The sequence below is a fragment of the Pseudoliparis swirei genome, chromosome 4, assembly GCF_029220125.1.
Source record: "Pseudoliparis swirei isolate HS2019 ecotype Mariana Trench chromosome 4, NWPU_hadal_v1, whole genome shotgun sequence".
Classification (NCBI taxonomy): Eukaryota; Metazoa; Chordata; class Actinopteri; order Perciformes; family Liparidae; genus Pseudoliparis; species Pseudoliparis swirei.
Genome location: NC_079391.1, coordinates 26,263,807 through 26,282,112, shown reverse-complemented (window position 1 = coordinate 26,282,112; position 18,306 = coordinate 26,263,807). Strand labels below are relative to the sequence as shown.

General features: G+C 42.8%; 1 protein-coding gene across 1 annotated transcript; it reads right to left on the bottom strand.

Moving 5' to 3' along the window:
• Window positions 1–12,085: 12,085 nt before the first annotated feature.
• On the bottom strand, window positions 12,086–15,794 carry fgf4 (fibroblast growth factor 4). Its single transcript, XM_056412118.1, is given in 4 exon segments — window positions 12,086–12,262; window positions 13,819–13,922; window positions 15,405–15,551; window positions 15,554–15,794. Coding segments are annotated over 4 exon segments (669 nt in total).
• Window positions 15,795–18,306: the final 2,512 nt, after the last annotated feature.

Genomic DNA, 18,306 nt, shown 5'->3' with positions numbered 1-18,306 from the left:
GAATCATTATGTTAGATAAAGACAAGTGCCACCAAATGTGTTCTGTCAAATGGCACGTTTTTTATTTGTGGATAGGGTAAAGTCTACAGATTGGTCTGAATCCAAGAGCTGTGAGACTGGGTCACTGCACACTAGAATAACACACTTCTTTCCGCTCTTATCACACTCTGGCCTGTGCTTCCGCTCCTCGGCCTTGCATTTACCCACAAGTTAAACTGTAATGGAGAGCAAACATCACAATTCACCACGAGGCTCGGATTTCAAAAGCTTATCTTTTGGTTTTTAGATTTGTAAATGGATCTTGTCTGTGTTTTGGGCACTTTGAAAAAAGATTTTCCCCATCTGTCACTAGATGGCAGAAATATAATACAAGAGGCTGAAAGATCAAAAGACGCCCAATACTGTCATAGTCACAGTCCCACAGCAGGGCCACAGTTAAAAGGTAATTAGTGAAGAAAGAGGAGAGGGGTATAAAATGCCAGGAGGAGAAAAAGAGTAAAGGGCGAGGAGAGAGAAGAGAGGAGATCAGCAGTGATGGTGCAGATCAAGAAGGAGGAAGAGGAACAAGAAGGAAAATTAAGTGATGAATCTCATATCATCAGGTGTTGGATTGTACAGCTGTCCCATTAGGATACTTATCAGTGTATTTAAAAACATGTGCTATAATAACAAGTTAGAGAAGCACTTAATTGCTACTACAAACCAACACCATTCTCATCAATGATCTGGTGATGTGGTTTCTGTAGATGGCATTGCTCTGGCATCCAACACCACTGTAAAGAATCTCTGCGTTAACTTTGATCAGGACTAGTCCTTTAACTCCCACGTGAAGGAAAAAGATGCAGAAAAATGTGTTCACAAGTGTGTTACTTCTAGACTAGATTACTGCAACTCCTTATTGTCAGGCTGCTCTAATAAGTCTCTTAAGTCCATCCAGTTGATCCAGAATGCTGCAGCTTGTGTGATCACAAACACTGAGAAAAGAGATCACATTACTCTTGTATTGCCTGCTCTGCACTGGCTTCCTGTAAAATCAAAAATCACATTTAAAATCCTTCTCCTCACATACAAAGCCTTGATTGGTGATGCACCATCATATCTTAAGGAGCTTGTAATACCATATTGCCATGCTGGGATACTTGTGGTTCCTAGAGTCCTAACAAGTAGGATGGGAGCCAGAGCCTTCAGTTATCAAGCTTTTCTTTTATAGAACCAGCTTCCACTTTCAGTCCGTAAGGCAGACACAGTCACCTCACTTAAGAGTACACTTAAGACTTTCCTCTTTAACAATGCCTATAGTTAGGGCTGAATCTTGGGGTCCAGCCCCTAGATATGCTGCTACAGGTTTATAGGCTGATGGGGGACGTTTTAGGAAACACTGAGCTCCTCTCTCCTCTTCTCTCTCTCCTTATGGACTAATTTATGTTTCTTTATTGCACATTACTAATTCTACTTCTTCCCTGGAGTCTTTGTGCCTTCTCACCTCATAGGTTGTGTCTGAAGCTATGGCTCCTGGGTCCTGCTTCCACCCCCTGGCCTGGACCTGGCCTCCTTCCCAATGTCCCTGCCTCCTTCTTTGTGCCTCCTGCCTCAAGGGCCTGGCCTCATTGGTCCGGCCTCTGTTGCGATGCCTCATGCTCTCTGTTGGGGAGATTAAGAGACTTTGGGACTGTCGGAAGCCAGGGATTGAATTATACTTTGGGAGGTGTTAATTGTTTGTTGTGCATGTTAATTTTGTGAGTTGCAGCGAATGCCATATTGAATTTGATTTAAAAATAACATTTGGTGTTTACAACAGACTGTTTTTATTTGCCGTTCTTGGATGTTTCAAACATATTACGCAATCCGGCGGTAGAAACGATTAACACTCAATATCAGATCCACCCATTCCCTTAAAACATTTACTTTTCTCCTTGATTTGCGGGGGGAGTTGTTACAACATGTACCCACATGCTCACACACACTCACATGCGCTCACATGCTCACGCGCACTCACATGCTCACAAACACTCACATGCGCTCACATGTTCACGCGCACTCACATGCTCACAAACACTCACATGTGCCAACTTGCTTACATGCACTCCCACACCCTCACATGCGCCCACATGCTCACACACACTCACATGGATTCACATGCACTCACATGTGCCCACATGCCCACGCCCACTCACATACACTCACACACGCTCACATGGGCCCACATGCTCACGTGTGCCCACATGCCCACAAGCTCACATGCGCCCACATGCCCACATTCACGCACAACTCCTTTAAGTTGCATAACAAAGGCAAGATAAACTAAGTCAATGTTGACTTTTGCTTTCACATGGGACACAAACAGCCAGTCTCCCAGGTGAAATACCTGTGTTTGTTTGAGCCATTCATTCCACTCTTCATCTTTAACTTTGTCACCTGACTTTCTTAGAGGCAGCCCTTCACATCCGGACTCATGTACGAACTACGGTGCACTACTTCTTATAGGCATAAACCGTGAATGAAAACAGCAAAGTGACATTTTCCATCATCTGGCATAAATCTACAAATATACAGGACTGTCTCAGAAAATTAGAATATTGTGATGAAGTTCTTTATTTTCTGTAATGCAATTCCAAAAACAAAAATGTCATGCATTCTGGATTCATTACAAATCAACTGAAATATTGCAAGCCTTTTATTCTTTTAATATTGCTGATTATGGCTTACAGCTTAAGAAAACTCAAATATCCTATCTCTAAATATTAGAATATCATGAAAAAGTATACTAGTAGGGTATTAAACAAATCACTTGAATTGTCTAATTAACTCGAAACACCTGCAAGGGTTTCCTGAGCCTTGACAAACACTCAGCTGTTATAAATCTTTTTTTTAACTTGGTCTGAGGAAATATTAAAATTTTATGAGATAGGATTTTAGAGTTTTCTTAAGCTGTAAGCCATAATCAGCAATATTAAAAGAATAAAAGGCTTGCAATATTTCAGTTGATTTGTAATGAATCCAGAATGCATGACATTTTTGTTTTTTGAATTGCATTACAGAAAATAAAGAACTTTATCACAATATTCTAATTTTCTGAGACAGTCCTGTACACAGAACAAACATGCTTCAAATAATACACCCTAACATACCGTTAGTGAGACATACCAAATTGCTGTTAAAATAAAAAGTTTGCCAACAAAATGTAAACATTTCAAGAATCTAATGAGTATCAAAAGTATAAAGGTTTTGAATTTTCTCCACCATGAAAGGAACAATTTATCTTCAACTTGATCTCAGGCATCACTTGCATACAGACGTGTATAGTGGATATCGCGTTAAAACGCAGTTACACCACACATGTTTGGGGAGGTTTGTTTACTGGTAACAGACTCTGCAGTGCAGCTGATGAAATGCTGACATTTGAGGGGGCATGGTTACCTTGAAATGGTGATGATGCTGTTTCAGTCAGAGCTGACCTGAGATTGTTTTGGGGCTGAGCTTGACAATGTGATGTCAGCCTACTAAAGTTCTGTGTGCAGCAGTGCAAGCAACTGGTTTATGGGGTCGAACACACCGACCCTGATTTCTATCATAAAATACATTTGATTGAATTTTACTTTTACAGTACAGTAAATGTAAATAGAAATGTGAAAACATATAAATCAAAATATAAATTGTATTAAAAACAAGATTGGAGAAAAATGTAATGCAACACACCACAACGATAACCAAGTGAACTACAACTACTGATATTTTAGGCTGTACTATGAAGGCAAGGCAACATGGAGACAGACATATACCCGTTATGGTCAGTGTTATCCACTAAAAATAATCCATGACCAGAATGGGTCAATTACCAGTGTGGTATTAATAAAGTTTCTCCAACAGAGGGCAGTGGTGATGCTTCACATAGAATGCTGCACCTTGGGTGTCTCAGCAACAGTGAGGGTGACTTTCTGATATTTAATTCAATTCAATTCAGTTTATTTTGTATAGCCCATTCTCACAAATTACAAATTTGCCTCACAAGGCTTTACAATCTGTACACATAGACATCCCAGTCCCAGAACCTCACATCGGATCAGGAAAAACTCCCAAACAACCCTTTCACAGGAAAAAAAGGGAAGAAACCTTCAGGAGAGCAACACAGGAGGATCCCTCTCCAGGATGGACAGGTGCAATATATGCCATGTGTACAGAAGGACAGATTAGAGTTAAAACACATTCAATGAATATGACAGAGTGTATGAATAGTTGGTAGTAGGCATGGACCACGATCCAGACCTCCATGATCCATCAGGCAGATGGAGGTAGAGAGGAGGAGTGGGCGGGGCATCAGCAGCACCATGACCAAGCCAGACCCAGACCCAGCCAGGTCCAATGGACCCTATTAATGCTATTATAATAAATCTGTTATTTTCCTTCTTTGACCAAGTTATTTTGTCTAAAAATACTAATGAACTTTTTCATGTTAAAATAGAAAACTAAGCAAGTTCCAGACTTGTTGGTGTTCCAAGCTGTGGCCATTGTGCATGCTGAGGAAAGATATTTGAAATCAAACATTATCCTGAAGATTTTTGTGACCATTCAGCAGACAGTTAAGTCATGATCACTTTCCAAGACACCAGAGAGAAACTGTGCTTTTAGGACAATATCTTTTTCATTATCTTACTTTGAGTAAGTTATTTTCAATTTCAATTAAAGGAGACTTATTATGCTCATTTCCAGGTGCATACAGTTGTTGGTTTTAGGTGTCTGCTAGAACATGTTTTATGTTCAATAAATTCTTAATTTTTTTCATTACTGAAAATTCCTGTATTGATTCAATTCAATTCAATTAAGTTTATTTTGTACAGCCCATTCTCACAAATTACAAATTTGCCTCAGAGTGCTTTAAAATCTGTACATATAGACATCCCTGTCCCAGAACCTCACATCGGATCAGGAAAAACTCCCAAACAACCCTTCATGGGGAAAAAAAGGGAAGAAACCTTCAAGAGAGCAACATCAGGTCTGTTACATCACAACTGTCTAGAAATCCTGAAGGCAGCACGGTGTCTGTATACGGGCTGTGTGGATTTCACCAGGATTGAGCTTTTCGATACTTTCACAGTATTCATATAGACCTGCTTAATAATGAAAAATGACACGCAAATTTAACTTTTTATGATATGATACCTCAAACATTACATTACATATAAAGCCGTAGAACAGCTACTGGGAGTAATTCAGGGTTAAGTGTTAAATCGAGTCACAGTTCTCAAATGTTCATGTTGTCTTCACAGGAAGACATGTTTGTGTCAGTAAAATACAGTATTGTTTCAACCGGGAACTGTGTAGCCAAATAAAACATCATTTTATGTATTATTTGCTAAATTTTAAATCCCAGATTCATAGCTTGACAGTTATCATTACATTGTGCCGTTGAAACATTGTATTGTGGACCCAGCCTTTATCCATACCACATCTGAGTCATTCTTCACTTCATATTAGAGTCCAAACTTAATGGTGTGTTTCAATTTGTTCATTTATTTTTCAATCACGAATTACGATTTACGATTTACAAGTTAGAATTTAATATTCTCCCCATTGATTAGGAACATACACATGTATGTATAGTGCAGTACTGGGTCACTTTTATCATTCCACAAAGTAGTTGGGTCCGTGGGATGTTACTGAGACAGCTGCAGCTAATACGCTGTGACCACCAGTCCCATGTATACAAAAGAGTGAGTCATTTCCTAAAGTCACACATAGACACGACAAGCAAGTCCACAGGGACTTAAAGTGAGAAATAGGTGGTGGTGCTGGGGCGGGCGGTCTGGTTCAGAAGTACCTTGACTTTACAGCTCAACATCTACCCATTTCCTACAGAGACAGACAGTGGTGTGTTTTAAGCAGAGAGAAATGTTGATTGTTAACTGAAAAGTATTAATTTTGACATGGGGAGACTTTTCCCGATGATCTTCAACAGTGTCCACGGAACTCTAAAGAACTTTAGCACCTTTTTAATTGTGTGCAAGTCTGCTTGACCTTTACATCAGTAATACTATGAACTGAACACTTTGAACAAATATTGACTGGAGCCTTTTGGCAGAACTTGATGTATTTTAATGTTCGGTATGAAACAGAATACGTATGTTTGGAGATGTCTTTCAATTGAAGCCCAACTGCCAGCTGTCAGCTAATGTGGCTGTTCAAAACAAAGACGGGTTGACAGGAACAGGTTTGGTGTTGAGCAGCTTAACCTGGACATCTAGATGTGTCAATCCCTGCCTGAGCCGGCAGAATGACGTCACAATTTGTCAGAGTTGGGAAAAACAACACATTTCTTTATATTAACTAGTAGTTTCGACAGTTGAGAGAGAGAGCGAAAGAGCGAGATATGCAGCAGCAGGTGTCCTATCAGGACATTTGAATGCTCCCAGTAAGTGCCTGATTTGCTTCTGGACCATCCAGAAACCAGCCAGCTCCTACAACACTATTTGGTTCTTGTTTGCTTTACTAACTGATGCATACATAATGCTGTCAATACTGGAGACTTCCTATAGAGCTATCTTAACTGTTCTTGTCCATCAAATAAAACTTCAGGATAAACACTAAGTGTGTATTTGTGTCGGGGGGGGGGGGGGGGGGGCATTTCATCCCACAGGTGTGTGTTCGGTATAAAGTGCAGGAAAGAGGATGTAGGAGGCCAGGCTCGATCTTTAGTCTCGTTTGCAGTCTCTAACCAGGTTTTGATGAGCAGAAAGTCATTATTTAAGGCGGTGACCGGTCTGTTTTAGCCTTGGTTGCAGCTGATTGGAGGTACATAAATACATATATGTAGAAGCACTTCAGTAGACCTTGAATGGCACTAACTTGTTTTTGTAGTTTGGCTTTCTTGAAGAAATGTTACTTTCTTTATAGGGCTACTCATGGTTGAATGCACTTAATGCACTCTTAGTCACTTTGGATAAAAGTGTCAGCTAATTTGAAATGTAATGTAATGTAGAAGCAATTCAATTAAGTCTATTTTGGATTGCCCAAAATCAGCCTCAGAGGGCTTTACAATCTGTACTCATACGACATCCCTGTCATATCCCAGGACCTCACATCGGATCAGGAAAAGCTCTCCAAAAAAATCGAAAAAAAACTTTCACAGGGAAAAAAGGGAAGAAACCTTCAGAGAGCAACAGAGGAGGATCCCTCTCCAGGATGGACAGAAGCAATATATGTCATGTCATGAACAGATGAACAGTGTTAGAGAGTTACAACAAATTCAATGAATATGAAATTAATTATGAATAATGATAAGTATGCAGGGACCACGATCCAGATTTCCACAATCCATGAAACAGAAGGAGGAAGAGAGGAGGGGGGCATCAGTAGGGCAATGACAGGAGGTCGGCCCACCAGGCAGGAGGCATTGTGAAAGAGGCGGGGCCAATGAGGCCAGGCCCTTGAGGCAGGAGGCACAGAGAAGAAGGCAGGGCCATTGTGGACACCTGTCCTGTTGTGGGACTACAGACACACCATCCACACCATCAAAAAGAATTGAAGAAAGATAAAGAAAAAGAAAAGTATATTGTTTGATCTTAGCTGATGTTATAAATAGAATCATGAGTTTCACATCAGAGAATCCCTCTAGGTATTTAATGAAAGGCTGCAGATTCCATGGTTGTTTCGATTGTTTACGAAATACTAATTCTGTGATAATGAAGAGCACATTTTATTTTTGGTGGTGACAAGTTCTATATTTTGCATCTTAACATAATTAATGTTGTATTGAATGAGTGTTTTATGTCATATAAAGGCCTAAATGCTGTAAAAGTCTTGTGACTATTTCTGTCTGACCAGCCTCTTGAAACCAGTTTGTCCCTTTAAGTTACAATTTAGTATTGCATTGCCATAAATGTTGGAGACGTCAACCAACAATACTACAGATATGTGGCAGGAGATCCAGAACATCACAGAGCGCCCCCATCATGTGGGAGGCCATGTTTCCAGATGAGCTGAACACCTTTTCTGCTCACTTTGATCTCCTCAACAAAGAGTCAGCTGTCAAGTCTGCCCCGCCTCCAGAGGACCGGCCACTGTCATTTAATGATCGTATATTGATGATATATCTAGCATTATCTAGAAGAGTACGTAGAAGGGTAGCAAGCTTAGGGATCACTGACTGTTGCATTATTTGATGCATTAGGGTGAGAATTAGTCAGTAAAAAGAGTTTGTCTTCTGTGACTTGGAGGAGCTTTCTGTCGAAGTATTCCCTTGCAACACTGCATTCAAAACATAGAGCCTATGTTACCAACTGTGGGCAGTGGAATTTGAAAGATGTGGGTGTTTTTATCAAGCAGATGACAAAACAATCCAGGCTTTGGGGAACATGATTCTTATTGGGGACTAAAAGTAGTGCAAAGTCAGGACCATTTTCACCATTTAAAAAAAAAGCAGTTTGGAGAACTTACTTGTTGGAGTGTCCTTTTAAAGTCCAAAAGAGAATGTGGGTTAATACAATTCAAGGACGCCAATTGTTGTAAAAGTTGAAATGCCCTCAGAGACAAAATGTAATTATAAAAAAAGACAAAGGAAAGGTGTGGACTTTCAGTTCATAATGTAACTGAAATGTGAGTTTAAACAAATTGAAGGTGGGTACAGAGTGTCGTAGTCAGAGCTGAACCAGTCACATGCTGGAGGGTGTTGCGGCCCAATGCCAGCTAGCACATCTGTAATTACAGCAACGTCATTTGTAACACATAATAGTTAGCATTATATAATAAAGACACTTTTTGAAACAAATACCGTTTAATTGAAAAAGAACTGTGAGATAAAGTTCATCTTAGTACAAAAACACAGATAACGTCACACCTTACATTTTACGGGATCATGATTTTATTATCAACTCGCCTTAAGTTTGACTATAGCCATGTGCACAGCACATACAGTGTGACATTTTATGAGATCCTGTATAAAACTACAGGACAACTGATAAAAACAGTTGATACTAAATTGTCATAAGACCACAGGACTCAGAATTATAGATAGTACATATCATATCACCACTTCACAAAAGAAAGTCCTTTCCCTGAACACAGGCAGCAGAGTTAGAAATTAATATATCAAGAGTTTACAGTCCAGAATACAATACGGTCAGTTCTGTAACTGCAGACTAACTTTATTTTGTCCTGAATGGAGTGTGTTAACAGACACACTCCCTGATACACACCCAATTTCACTTCAAAATGGTCAGATCACATAAATGATAAAAAATAGACATGTTCTTACTACATCCAGCCATTCATAGTATTCTTTTTTCTCTCCAGGTTAGTTTCCTAGATTTTTCCCTCCATCTTTTGTTGTGCTTTTATAATTTTTAAAAAAAAGACTTCATGGCACCGTTTAGGAACAGTGCTGCTGCTACTGCTGGATAATCCTCATCGCATCCTCACCATTTCTTAATTATAAAGTAGTATTGTTTGTTGTGTGGGTTATCCATAGTGACAGGGACACAGGATGGATATCTTCAACCCTGGGCTTAGACAAACAAAACGATCGGCACGATTCCAAGAGGGAGGGAACGTTTTTTTGTAATTTGGGTGAATTAACTTGGGAGGATATTTGGGAATATGGGGTTATGTTGGGCAGTGTAATAACATCAAGGAGTGTTTTTGTGATCAGTATACAGAAGCCTTTCTGGAAGAGTCCACAGGACCAGCCGCCACTGTCAACATGCGAGTGGACCGTCTGAGCAGAAAGCTTTCCACACATACTTCAATAACTACTTTGGTCTTGCTTGGACTGTAGGCTGAATAACCAAATGAGCAGCCAGAGTAGAGGACTGGCCCTGGGTCAGTGACAGAGGGCAGAAAGGCATTGTACTGTAAACACGATGCCCACCATGTAAAGCAGTGATACCGGAGAACACTGAGCACAGCTGTGAGCACCAGGCACACCAGTACACCTGCATGCATCACTGCTGACCAGCTGCAACGTTCAACAGGAGATTTAAACAGACCCACTGAAACAAGAGATGCCACAGGACTTAGCAGACAGTGACTTGTGCACTTATTCTGACAATTTGACATGTATCCCACCATAGTGAGCCTGCTTGGCTTGGACCAGTCTCCACACCCATGCTGGTTTGCAGGAATCACAGCCTAAAGGCACCACAACGGCAGTTTGCATGATATTTGCTTGAGCTATTTGCAACTTAATAGCTAGCGTGTGCGCTCAGTATGGCAGGCCTCTGCTCGAATGCATCATGACCCACAGTGAAGACACTCTCCTCAACAGAGAAAACAGTACAATCCCAACAGGAGTTGGGCTGGTTATAATATATGCTATCTTTTGTGGAATGTGGAAGCCGAGGTTTCAAACCTCTTAGATTAAAGACTGGATTAAAAAAAAGGAGAGCATAGTAAAGAATAAAAAACTGAAAACCGTTCAAATGTTAACTGTCAATCGTTTGACATGTTTTGATGATGATTTGTGGATTTATTCATCAATTCCACAGTTTCCGCCTCCAGACAGCAACTTCCATCCAGCTCTGTTGGTTTAAAACTGCCCTCCCACGAAAGGAATACCAGCACCTTCAGTTACTTCGAGGTTATATTTACAAAATATATAAAGAAAAATATAGTGTTACTGGCCCTAGCATATAGTACAGTCCAACAGCTGTCTGTAAATATTTCTCCCATGATTATCCTTTCTAAAAGTGAATTGCGGGGTAAAGATAGACGGAACGTGACGAGGCGCAACTAGAATAACATGACCACCAGAGTTGGGCTGCAGTCAACTGAGAGACAGATGGAGAGAAGGGGTCTGGGAAATGTGTACAGTAATGCTGTAGGAAGTTAAAGCAATGCTTTGAAAGGGCTGTTGCTTTAGTGAAAGAGGATGAACGAGAGGGAACTGGTTGTACTGGATCTGGGCCAAACTTTGTATCCTAAACAAAATGAGCTTATTTTATCCTGAGTGTGTTGTTGTTCATCACTGCACAAGGAAATGACTGGAAAGGAAATGCACTTGATAAATGACACTGATGTATAGCCTGAGAAATGTCTTTGAAAAATGACGGAAGGTTGTGCTTCAAGATACTAGGATTATTAAAGAAATCTTTTGACGGTTTGAGAATTATGTTTATTTGCTTTCTGACTGTTATAAAATGACAGCGGCAAAAGTTAAAAGTGTATTGGACTGAGTTAGGAGTTTTATTTTGCTTATGAATTCAACTTTTCATTTGTAAGAGCAATACTAATATGCCTTCTTTCAAAAGATACATATTGTCCCTCCCAGTGAAGGCAAAGACGATGAGGGGAATGACCGTATCTAGAGGAGACAGCATCAGGCACACTTTGTGCTAAATATCTGATCAACTGGCACAAAGTTCCTCAGGCTCAGAAGCTACCTGACAACCAGACATAACTTGACGCAAAGAATAATCCTATTCCACAGTCAAGGCTACAGTTTCCCCATTGCATTGCAGCACTTTGACCTCAAATTCTAAACTTATAGAATGTCAGGAGGATGCCGCTCTCCATCTGCAGTCTTATAGGTCTGACTGTGATTGACAGCAGAAAAGTTCAGAGTTCACCCCACTGCCCTGGCAGATCTATAAACAGAACAGTGGAGGTTGTGGGGGTTCTTCGTCTCCCTCCTCTTCCCCCCTCCTTTTGCCCAGCAGTAAGATGATACTGTTTCAATTAGGCTCCAGTGCCACACAAAAGAGACACTCGTTCCTCATCTATTTTTTTTGTCTCATTTTTTTAGGCTCAAAAAGGTCCTGTATTGTTGAAAATAATATATATTTTTAAATCATTTTACAGCCATGAATGTGCACTGTTGCATATTTTCCCATCAGTGCAAAGTTAAAAACCAACATATGTTGACAGGAATCCAAGTAGCAGCAAATATCTGATAAATTAAAAAATTACAACATAAATAACGCATCCTCCCCAACGGTGAGAAGACATAACACTCCTTAAAAAATGGTTAAACATAAATAAAAAAATGAATATATACAAAGATTAATAAATATGATACACTTGCATAAGTGAAAGTGCATCATGGTTTGGAATCCCCCCCTCTGTCTCCATATTGAGGTGAAGTCTATTTATGAAGCCACTAGATTCTTGGCAAGAAATGTGTCACCGTCATGGCGGGCGACACTCGGTTTCCTCTTTTTGTTTTGCCGTTCCTACTCAGGCCGATGTACATCCTCGGGTAAGCCACCGACTCGTAGGCGTTGTAGTTGTTGGCGAGGAGCTTCTCTTTGAACTTACACTCGTTGTTGAAGTGCAACTGGAAGAGAAAAGAGGGAGACACACACCGTAAGGACTATTTGAAAATGGTGATTGTTTAAAGACCGAGACAAAAAAAAGATTTTTAAAAATGTGTTTGTGTGTGTGTGTGTGTGTGGTGGTGTGTGGGGGGGGGGGAGGATGTCTTCAAGTCTGTATTGTTCTTTGTGATTACTATCAAACAATTGCTTTATTTCTGACCACACAACTATTGTACGATAGTTGTTTTTAGTCAATTCAATTCAATTCAGTTTATTTTGTATAGCCCAACATCACAAAATACAAATAACCCTCAGAGGGATTAACAATCTGTACACATACGACATCCTTGTCCCAGGACCTCACATCGGATCAGGAACAACTCGCAAAAAAAAAAAATAAGTCAGAGATTTACACAAAGGTTTTGATTGTCAAATGATGTGAATCAGGACACCATGCTCTGACTGCACTATTTTCTCTCAGGAAGAGGAAGACTAGTATATTTGGCATCATGAGATGGTTTCCAATTTAATTGAGTTATTAACTTATTTTAGACTATTCTTTAAAAGTGCAGCATTCATTACCGAGCCACCTTCTCCAAAGAAACAGCGGCAGCATTTCACCTCTACTATTGTGTCAATACAATCTAAATGTACAGTTAGTAAAAAAGCAAACTCCAAAGGGAAAGCAGAGCCAGAATATTTACATTCTCATAGTTTGTTTTACTTGGCTCCACTTCGCGGATTTGTCGACTTGGCGAAAACCCTAGCGCCAGGACTCACCACCTGTGTATGGCCGCTGACTGGGGTGGGGAGCCGGAGCAGTTCTCTGGGATCAGGCCCTGAGTGCTGGGGTTTCAGTTTGAGCTAACTGCTAGTAGTCTTATATTCATTTTTGTCATTTGAGTTATTTTGGTAAAGCCTTACTTTTAAACAATGTGGCACTGCTTTATTTTCACAGAAGTAAACAAAAACACTTTGGAACTAAAATACTTTTACAGGAATGCAAAATGACATTTACTAAATTTGCACAATAAGCTTTTTTCCTTTCTTTAGAGTGACAGTATCAAAAGCACAGCTTGGTATAGTGTGAGAAAACTATACCAACAATGACACGCTGTCCCAACTCATTGGTACAGTACTGAGGATTTGTCATTTGTGTTATTTTGGTAAACATCTTTTCAATTTAGACAATGATTAAATAGCATTTTGAGTGTGCGGCCCTTCATTAATCTAAGTAGGTCATATGTTAGCATGCTAATGCAACTTGTGTCCATTACACACTAAGAACAGCTGGGTATAAATATTTGGTATTAACTTCTCTCCATGTAGAACGAGTCTTTGTGGTGCAACTGGTTTCATTCTAATGGCATTACTTATTAATTCAGGGTGTGCTAATAACCAATTAAATAACACTTTGTTAGAGCATAGCTACATTTAAGAAGAAGTGGTGCAACCAGCTCCTGAGCTCCAGCTGGATTGTAGTCACTGTTCGACATTTGAGTTTCAACGTTTGAAAGCTAATATCGACGATATGCACATTGCAGGACATAAACCAATACATAATGTGTACACTCACAGATCCGTACAGCTTTCCCCGCCCGTTCATGGCCACGAAGAGTTTGCTGTGAAGGCCCATCAGAGTCACCACTCCTCTCTCCACTGGAGAGATCTGCAGAAGACCTTCAGGGAAAACCAATCACACACACTGAAACATACTGGTTTGATGGAGAGAACAAAACATGCTGCTCCACACAGAGACACTGGCATCACTGTGTCTGGAACAGAAGATGAACTGGATAGACAGGAGCTCATCAGAAAGGTATATCAATCACTTTCTATCGGAGATTCACGCTGTAAATGCTGATGAGCACTTATATTCAAACTTTTTTTACAAGGGATCCAGTGTGCTATTTTATGAAATTCCTTTTGGTTTCAACTTTATGGGGGTTGGCATGGTGTGGCCTGTGTAGGCTTGATCTCATTCATACAGAAATCCAGCCGCTGTCAGTAAAAGTGGAAAAGTATGGACTCAAACTGTCTGAAGCAGTGTCATGAAATCCAAATAAAAAATGTACGCTTAAAAAGGGTATTCGATCCTAGTCCCTAAACGGTGATTAAACCTTATTAAAGATCTATGAATATTTTATAAAAACTGTCATGTTATTTGATATGAAATGATAATTCAGAAGTCCCAAAAAGACCAATAATTCCTCTACGTTTTTGTTGCTAACATGAGACAACTGACCAAATAACAATATATTGTCAGGCATCCGTCATCATTGTATTCTTTTCTATTTGTATTGACCTTTCCTAGATTGATTGTAATAAGTGCAAAGATATTTGAAGGTTTGCCTTGACAAGCTGCGCGTGTCTCCTTTGTTTCTGCTTACATTTTAAAATGCTTTACACTGGCTTGAATTTCTCGCAGAGATTTTCTGTAATGCATCTCGCTGAATCTTTGTGCCTTGTCTCAAAATAGCACAAAAACCCCAACATGCTTTAGGTTCTCCGAGACAACCTATCAATTCCGCAGGTCGTCTTTTTGTCGCTCCAACATGATCAGCCTTCACAAACATGGGATGACGGGGATTTGACATGAGAGGGAATTGGTGTTGTTATTCTACGTGCCTGCAAATGTGAGGCAGTGTATGACTTTGTCTTGGACTGCTGGGGTTAATCTGTCTTAACAGATGGGTCTATGCACTGGGTCCTAACTTTAGGTGCTGGCTGCTGGTCTGGATCAGTGAGCTCTGGTTACACACAAAACCCAGGGCACCAGCACACAAGCTCAGTGGCACTAGGAAGGAGTCCAGATGTTGGCACTAACGTAGGGATCACTTGTGTGCCATCTGTAAACTGGTCACTAGCCATAAACAGTGAAAAGGAGTGAAGTGAGGAGAAAAGCAGCAACTTGGGGGGGGGGTGGGTCCTGTTTATTTGACAAAAAAAAAAAATAAAATGATATTGTTTAGTAATTTAGCTTATTTCTTACATTACAAGTTTGTTTTTGTTCACTGGTTTGTTTTGTTTGTTTTTGTTGTTGTTAAAATACAACAAAAAAATCGACTGTAAAAGCTGTGTAAAAGCTGAGTTAATGTGAGAAGATGAAAAAGATGAATAATCAAACAGTACTAATTAGTCTAATTAGTACATAACTTACACTATGTGTTGTTGTGTTATTGTTCCCGTCCGGCTTCACCGGCAACACCTGGCAACACCCCCCGATCCCACGTTGCGCGCTGCGCAACCTTTTAATGCCCAGGAGATAGTCGCCGTCCCGGTTGATCGCCTCCCTCTTCTCCCCTCCTCCCGCCGCGCGCAGGGGGAGTAGGAGGCTCCCAGGCCTCCTCTGCCTCGTCCAAACCCGTTCAAACCGCATCCCGCCCCCCAACACCAGGTAACCAGCAGACAGCAGGGCTGGCTGCCAGCCAGCCATTCAACAAGCCAGGCTAGGAAAGCAGCCTCCCGGCGTGTGCCTTCCCAATGAAGCGAGAATAAGAAGCGGCAGCAGCGGCGGCGCGGCGGAGAGGAGCGTGTGGAAGTTGCGCTCATTCCCAGACCGAGCGGCGCACTGTTCAGCGCCGCAGCGACATGGATCTGCGCGCCGTGCAGCCATGCCTCTATATTTATACCGGCAGACACGTTACATCACAGCTGCGCTGCGAAACAGTGCTGGAGGCTAAATTGAAATCAAATAATAGCGGTCTTATCTAAGAGAAAAGTCAGGATTTGTAGAAAGTAGCCTACATGAATAAAGGCATTATTTTGATTTTTTTTTTTACTTCTTTGTGTGAGGCTTTCATTATCAGCAGCAGCATTGTCATGCGCAGTCCAGGTTGTCGCAACGAGAGAGGACCCAAACGCCGACATTATTGCACAAAAACAATCTTTACTCCAAGAAACCAGAACGACAAAACACACGGACCAAACAGTACGAAGCCACACTGGGAATGAGACGAACAGGGTTTACATACACAGGCAAGGTGAGAGGATTGGACAACGGGAACGAGACACAGGTGGACACAATGAGGGCGGGGCCAGCAATCACAGAAGGAAACAATCAGGGCCAGGGCAGACAATCACAGGGAGACAGACGACACAAGGACTTCCAAACAAGACACAAAACTAACACAAACTCCAGATCATGACAGTACCCCCCCCTCAAGGGACGAATTCCAGACGGCCAAGCGTTCCACAAGGGTGGGTGGAGGGGAGCCGAGGAGGGTCCAAGGCTGCAGAAGCAGTCCGGGGCGGGCCGCAGGACGATAACCAGGCCGAGGGCGCGCTCTGGAGGGCGGGCCGGAGGACAAGAGCGGGAGCTAGGGGACGGGCTCAGGAGAGGAAGTCCCAGGGGTACCGGGTCTGGGGATGGGGGCTCTGTGGGACCAGGACCAGGCGGAGACATGGGAACCAGGGCTGGACGGACGGTTCACGGGAACTGTGACTGACCGACGGAGGCGGATGAGGAGAACCAGGGCCGGTGGGAGGAGGCGGAACACGGGACTGGAGCCGGCGACGGAACACCAGGGACTGGAACCGTGACGGAAACCCAGGGACTGGAACCGCGACGGAACACCGGGACTGGAACTGGAACATCGGGACTGGAACTTCAGGGTCTGGAGCCTGTGACGGAACCGAACATCGTGGACTGGAACCGTGACGGAACTCCGGGACTGGAACCGGAACCTCGTGGACTGGACCCGCGACGGAACACCGGGACTGGAACCAGAACATCGTGGACTGGAACCTCAGGGTCCGGAGCCTCTGACGGAACATCGTGGACTGGAACCGGGTCTGGAGCCTGTGACGGAACCGAACATTGTGGACTGGAACCTCGGGGTCTGGAGCCTGTGACGGAACATCGGGACTGGCACAGGACTGGGCCCCGGAGGACTCCACATGTTGTGGAGATGCACATGGAAGGCTGTTGACCAGACCAGAACCGCGACGGAACCGGGACGGAACATCGGGACTGGAACCGGCAGAACACCGGGACTGGAACCGAACGGGTTCTGGATCCGCGGAACACCGGGGACCGGAACATCAGGGACTAGAACCGGAACACCGGGGACTGGAACCGGCGGCGGAACACCGGGGACCGGAACATCGGCGACTGGAACATCGGGGACCGGAAACGGCGGCGAACACCGGGACCGAACATCGGACTGGAACCGTGACAGAACACCGGGACCGGAACATCAGGGACTAGAACCGCGGCGGAACATCGGGGACCCGGAACACGGGGGGCGGAACCGGAGCGGCACAGGGCCAAGGGCCGGAGGGACTCCCACATGTTGTGGAGATGCACCTCATGGAAGGCTGGCCAGACCAGAACCGGCGACGGAACATCGTGGACTGGAACCTCGGGGTATGGAGCCTGTGACGGAACATCGGGGACTGGAGCCGGCACAGGACCACGGGCCCGGAGGGACTCCCACATCTCCTCCAGAAGTACCTGAAACTTAGTTGGCCCGGCAGGAACCGTGCAGTGGAAACTGAAGGCTGGGTCCATTCTTGGTGGCTTCGTTCTGTCATGCGCAGTCCAGGTTGTCGCAACGAGAGAGGACCCAAACGCCGACATTATTGCACAAAAACAATCTTTACTCCAAGAAACCAGAACAGGACGACAAAACACACGGACCAAACAGTACGAAGCCACACTGGGAATGAGACGAACAGGGTTTACATACACAGGCAAGGTGAGAGGATTGGACAACGGGGAACGAGACACAGGTGGACACAATGAGGGCGGGGCCAGCAATCACAGAAGGAAACAATCAGGGCCAGGGCAGACAATCACAGGGAGACAGACGACACAAGGACTTCCAAACAAGACACAAAACTAACACAAACTCCAGATCATGACAAGCATATCATAATTTATGTATGGGAGGATGTAAAATAGGAAACGCTCAAGTTAACAGACCGTGGTGTCGAGACAGGAGACAGTTCTATAAATGAACAATAACAGGAAAACAAACAGGTCCAATTCAACCCAATGAAACAACTTAAGACTGGTGTCCTGGGCCCTTTGCACAACAATGGAGAGACTAAAGAGAGTTAG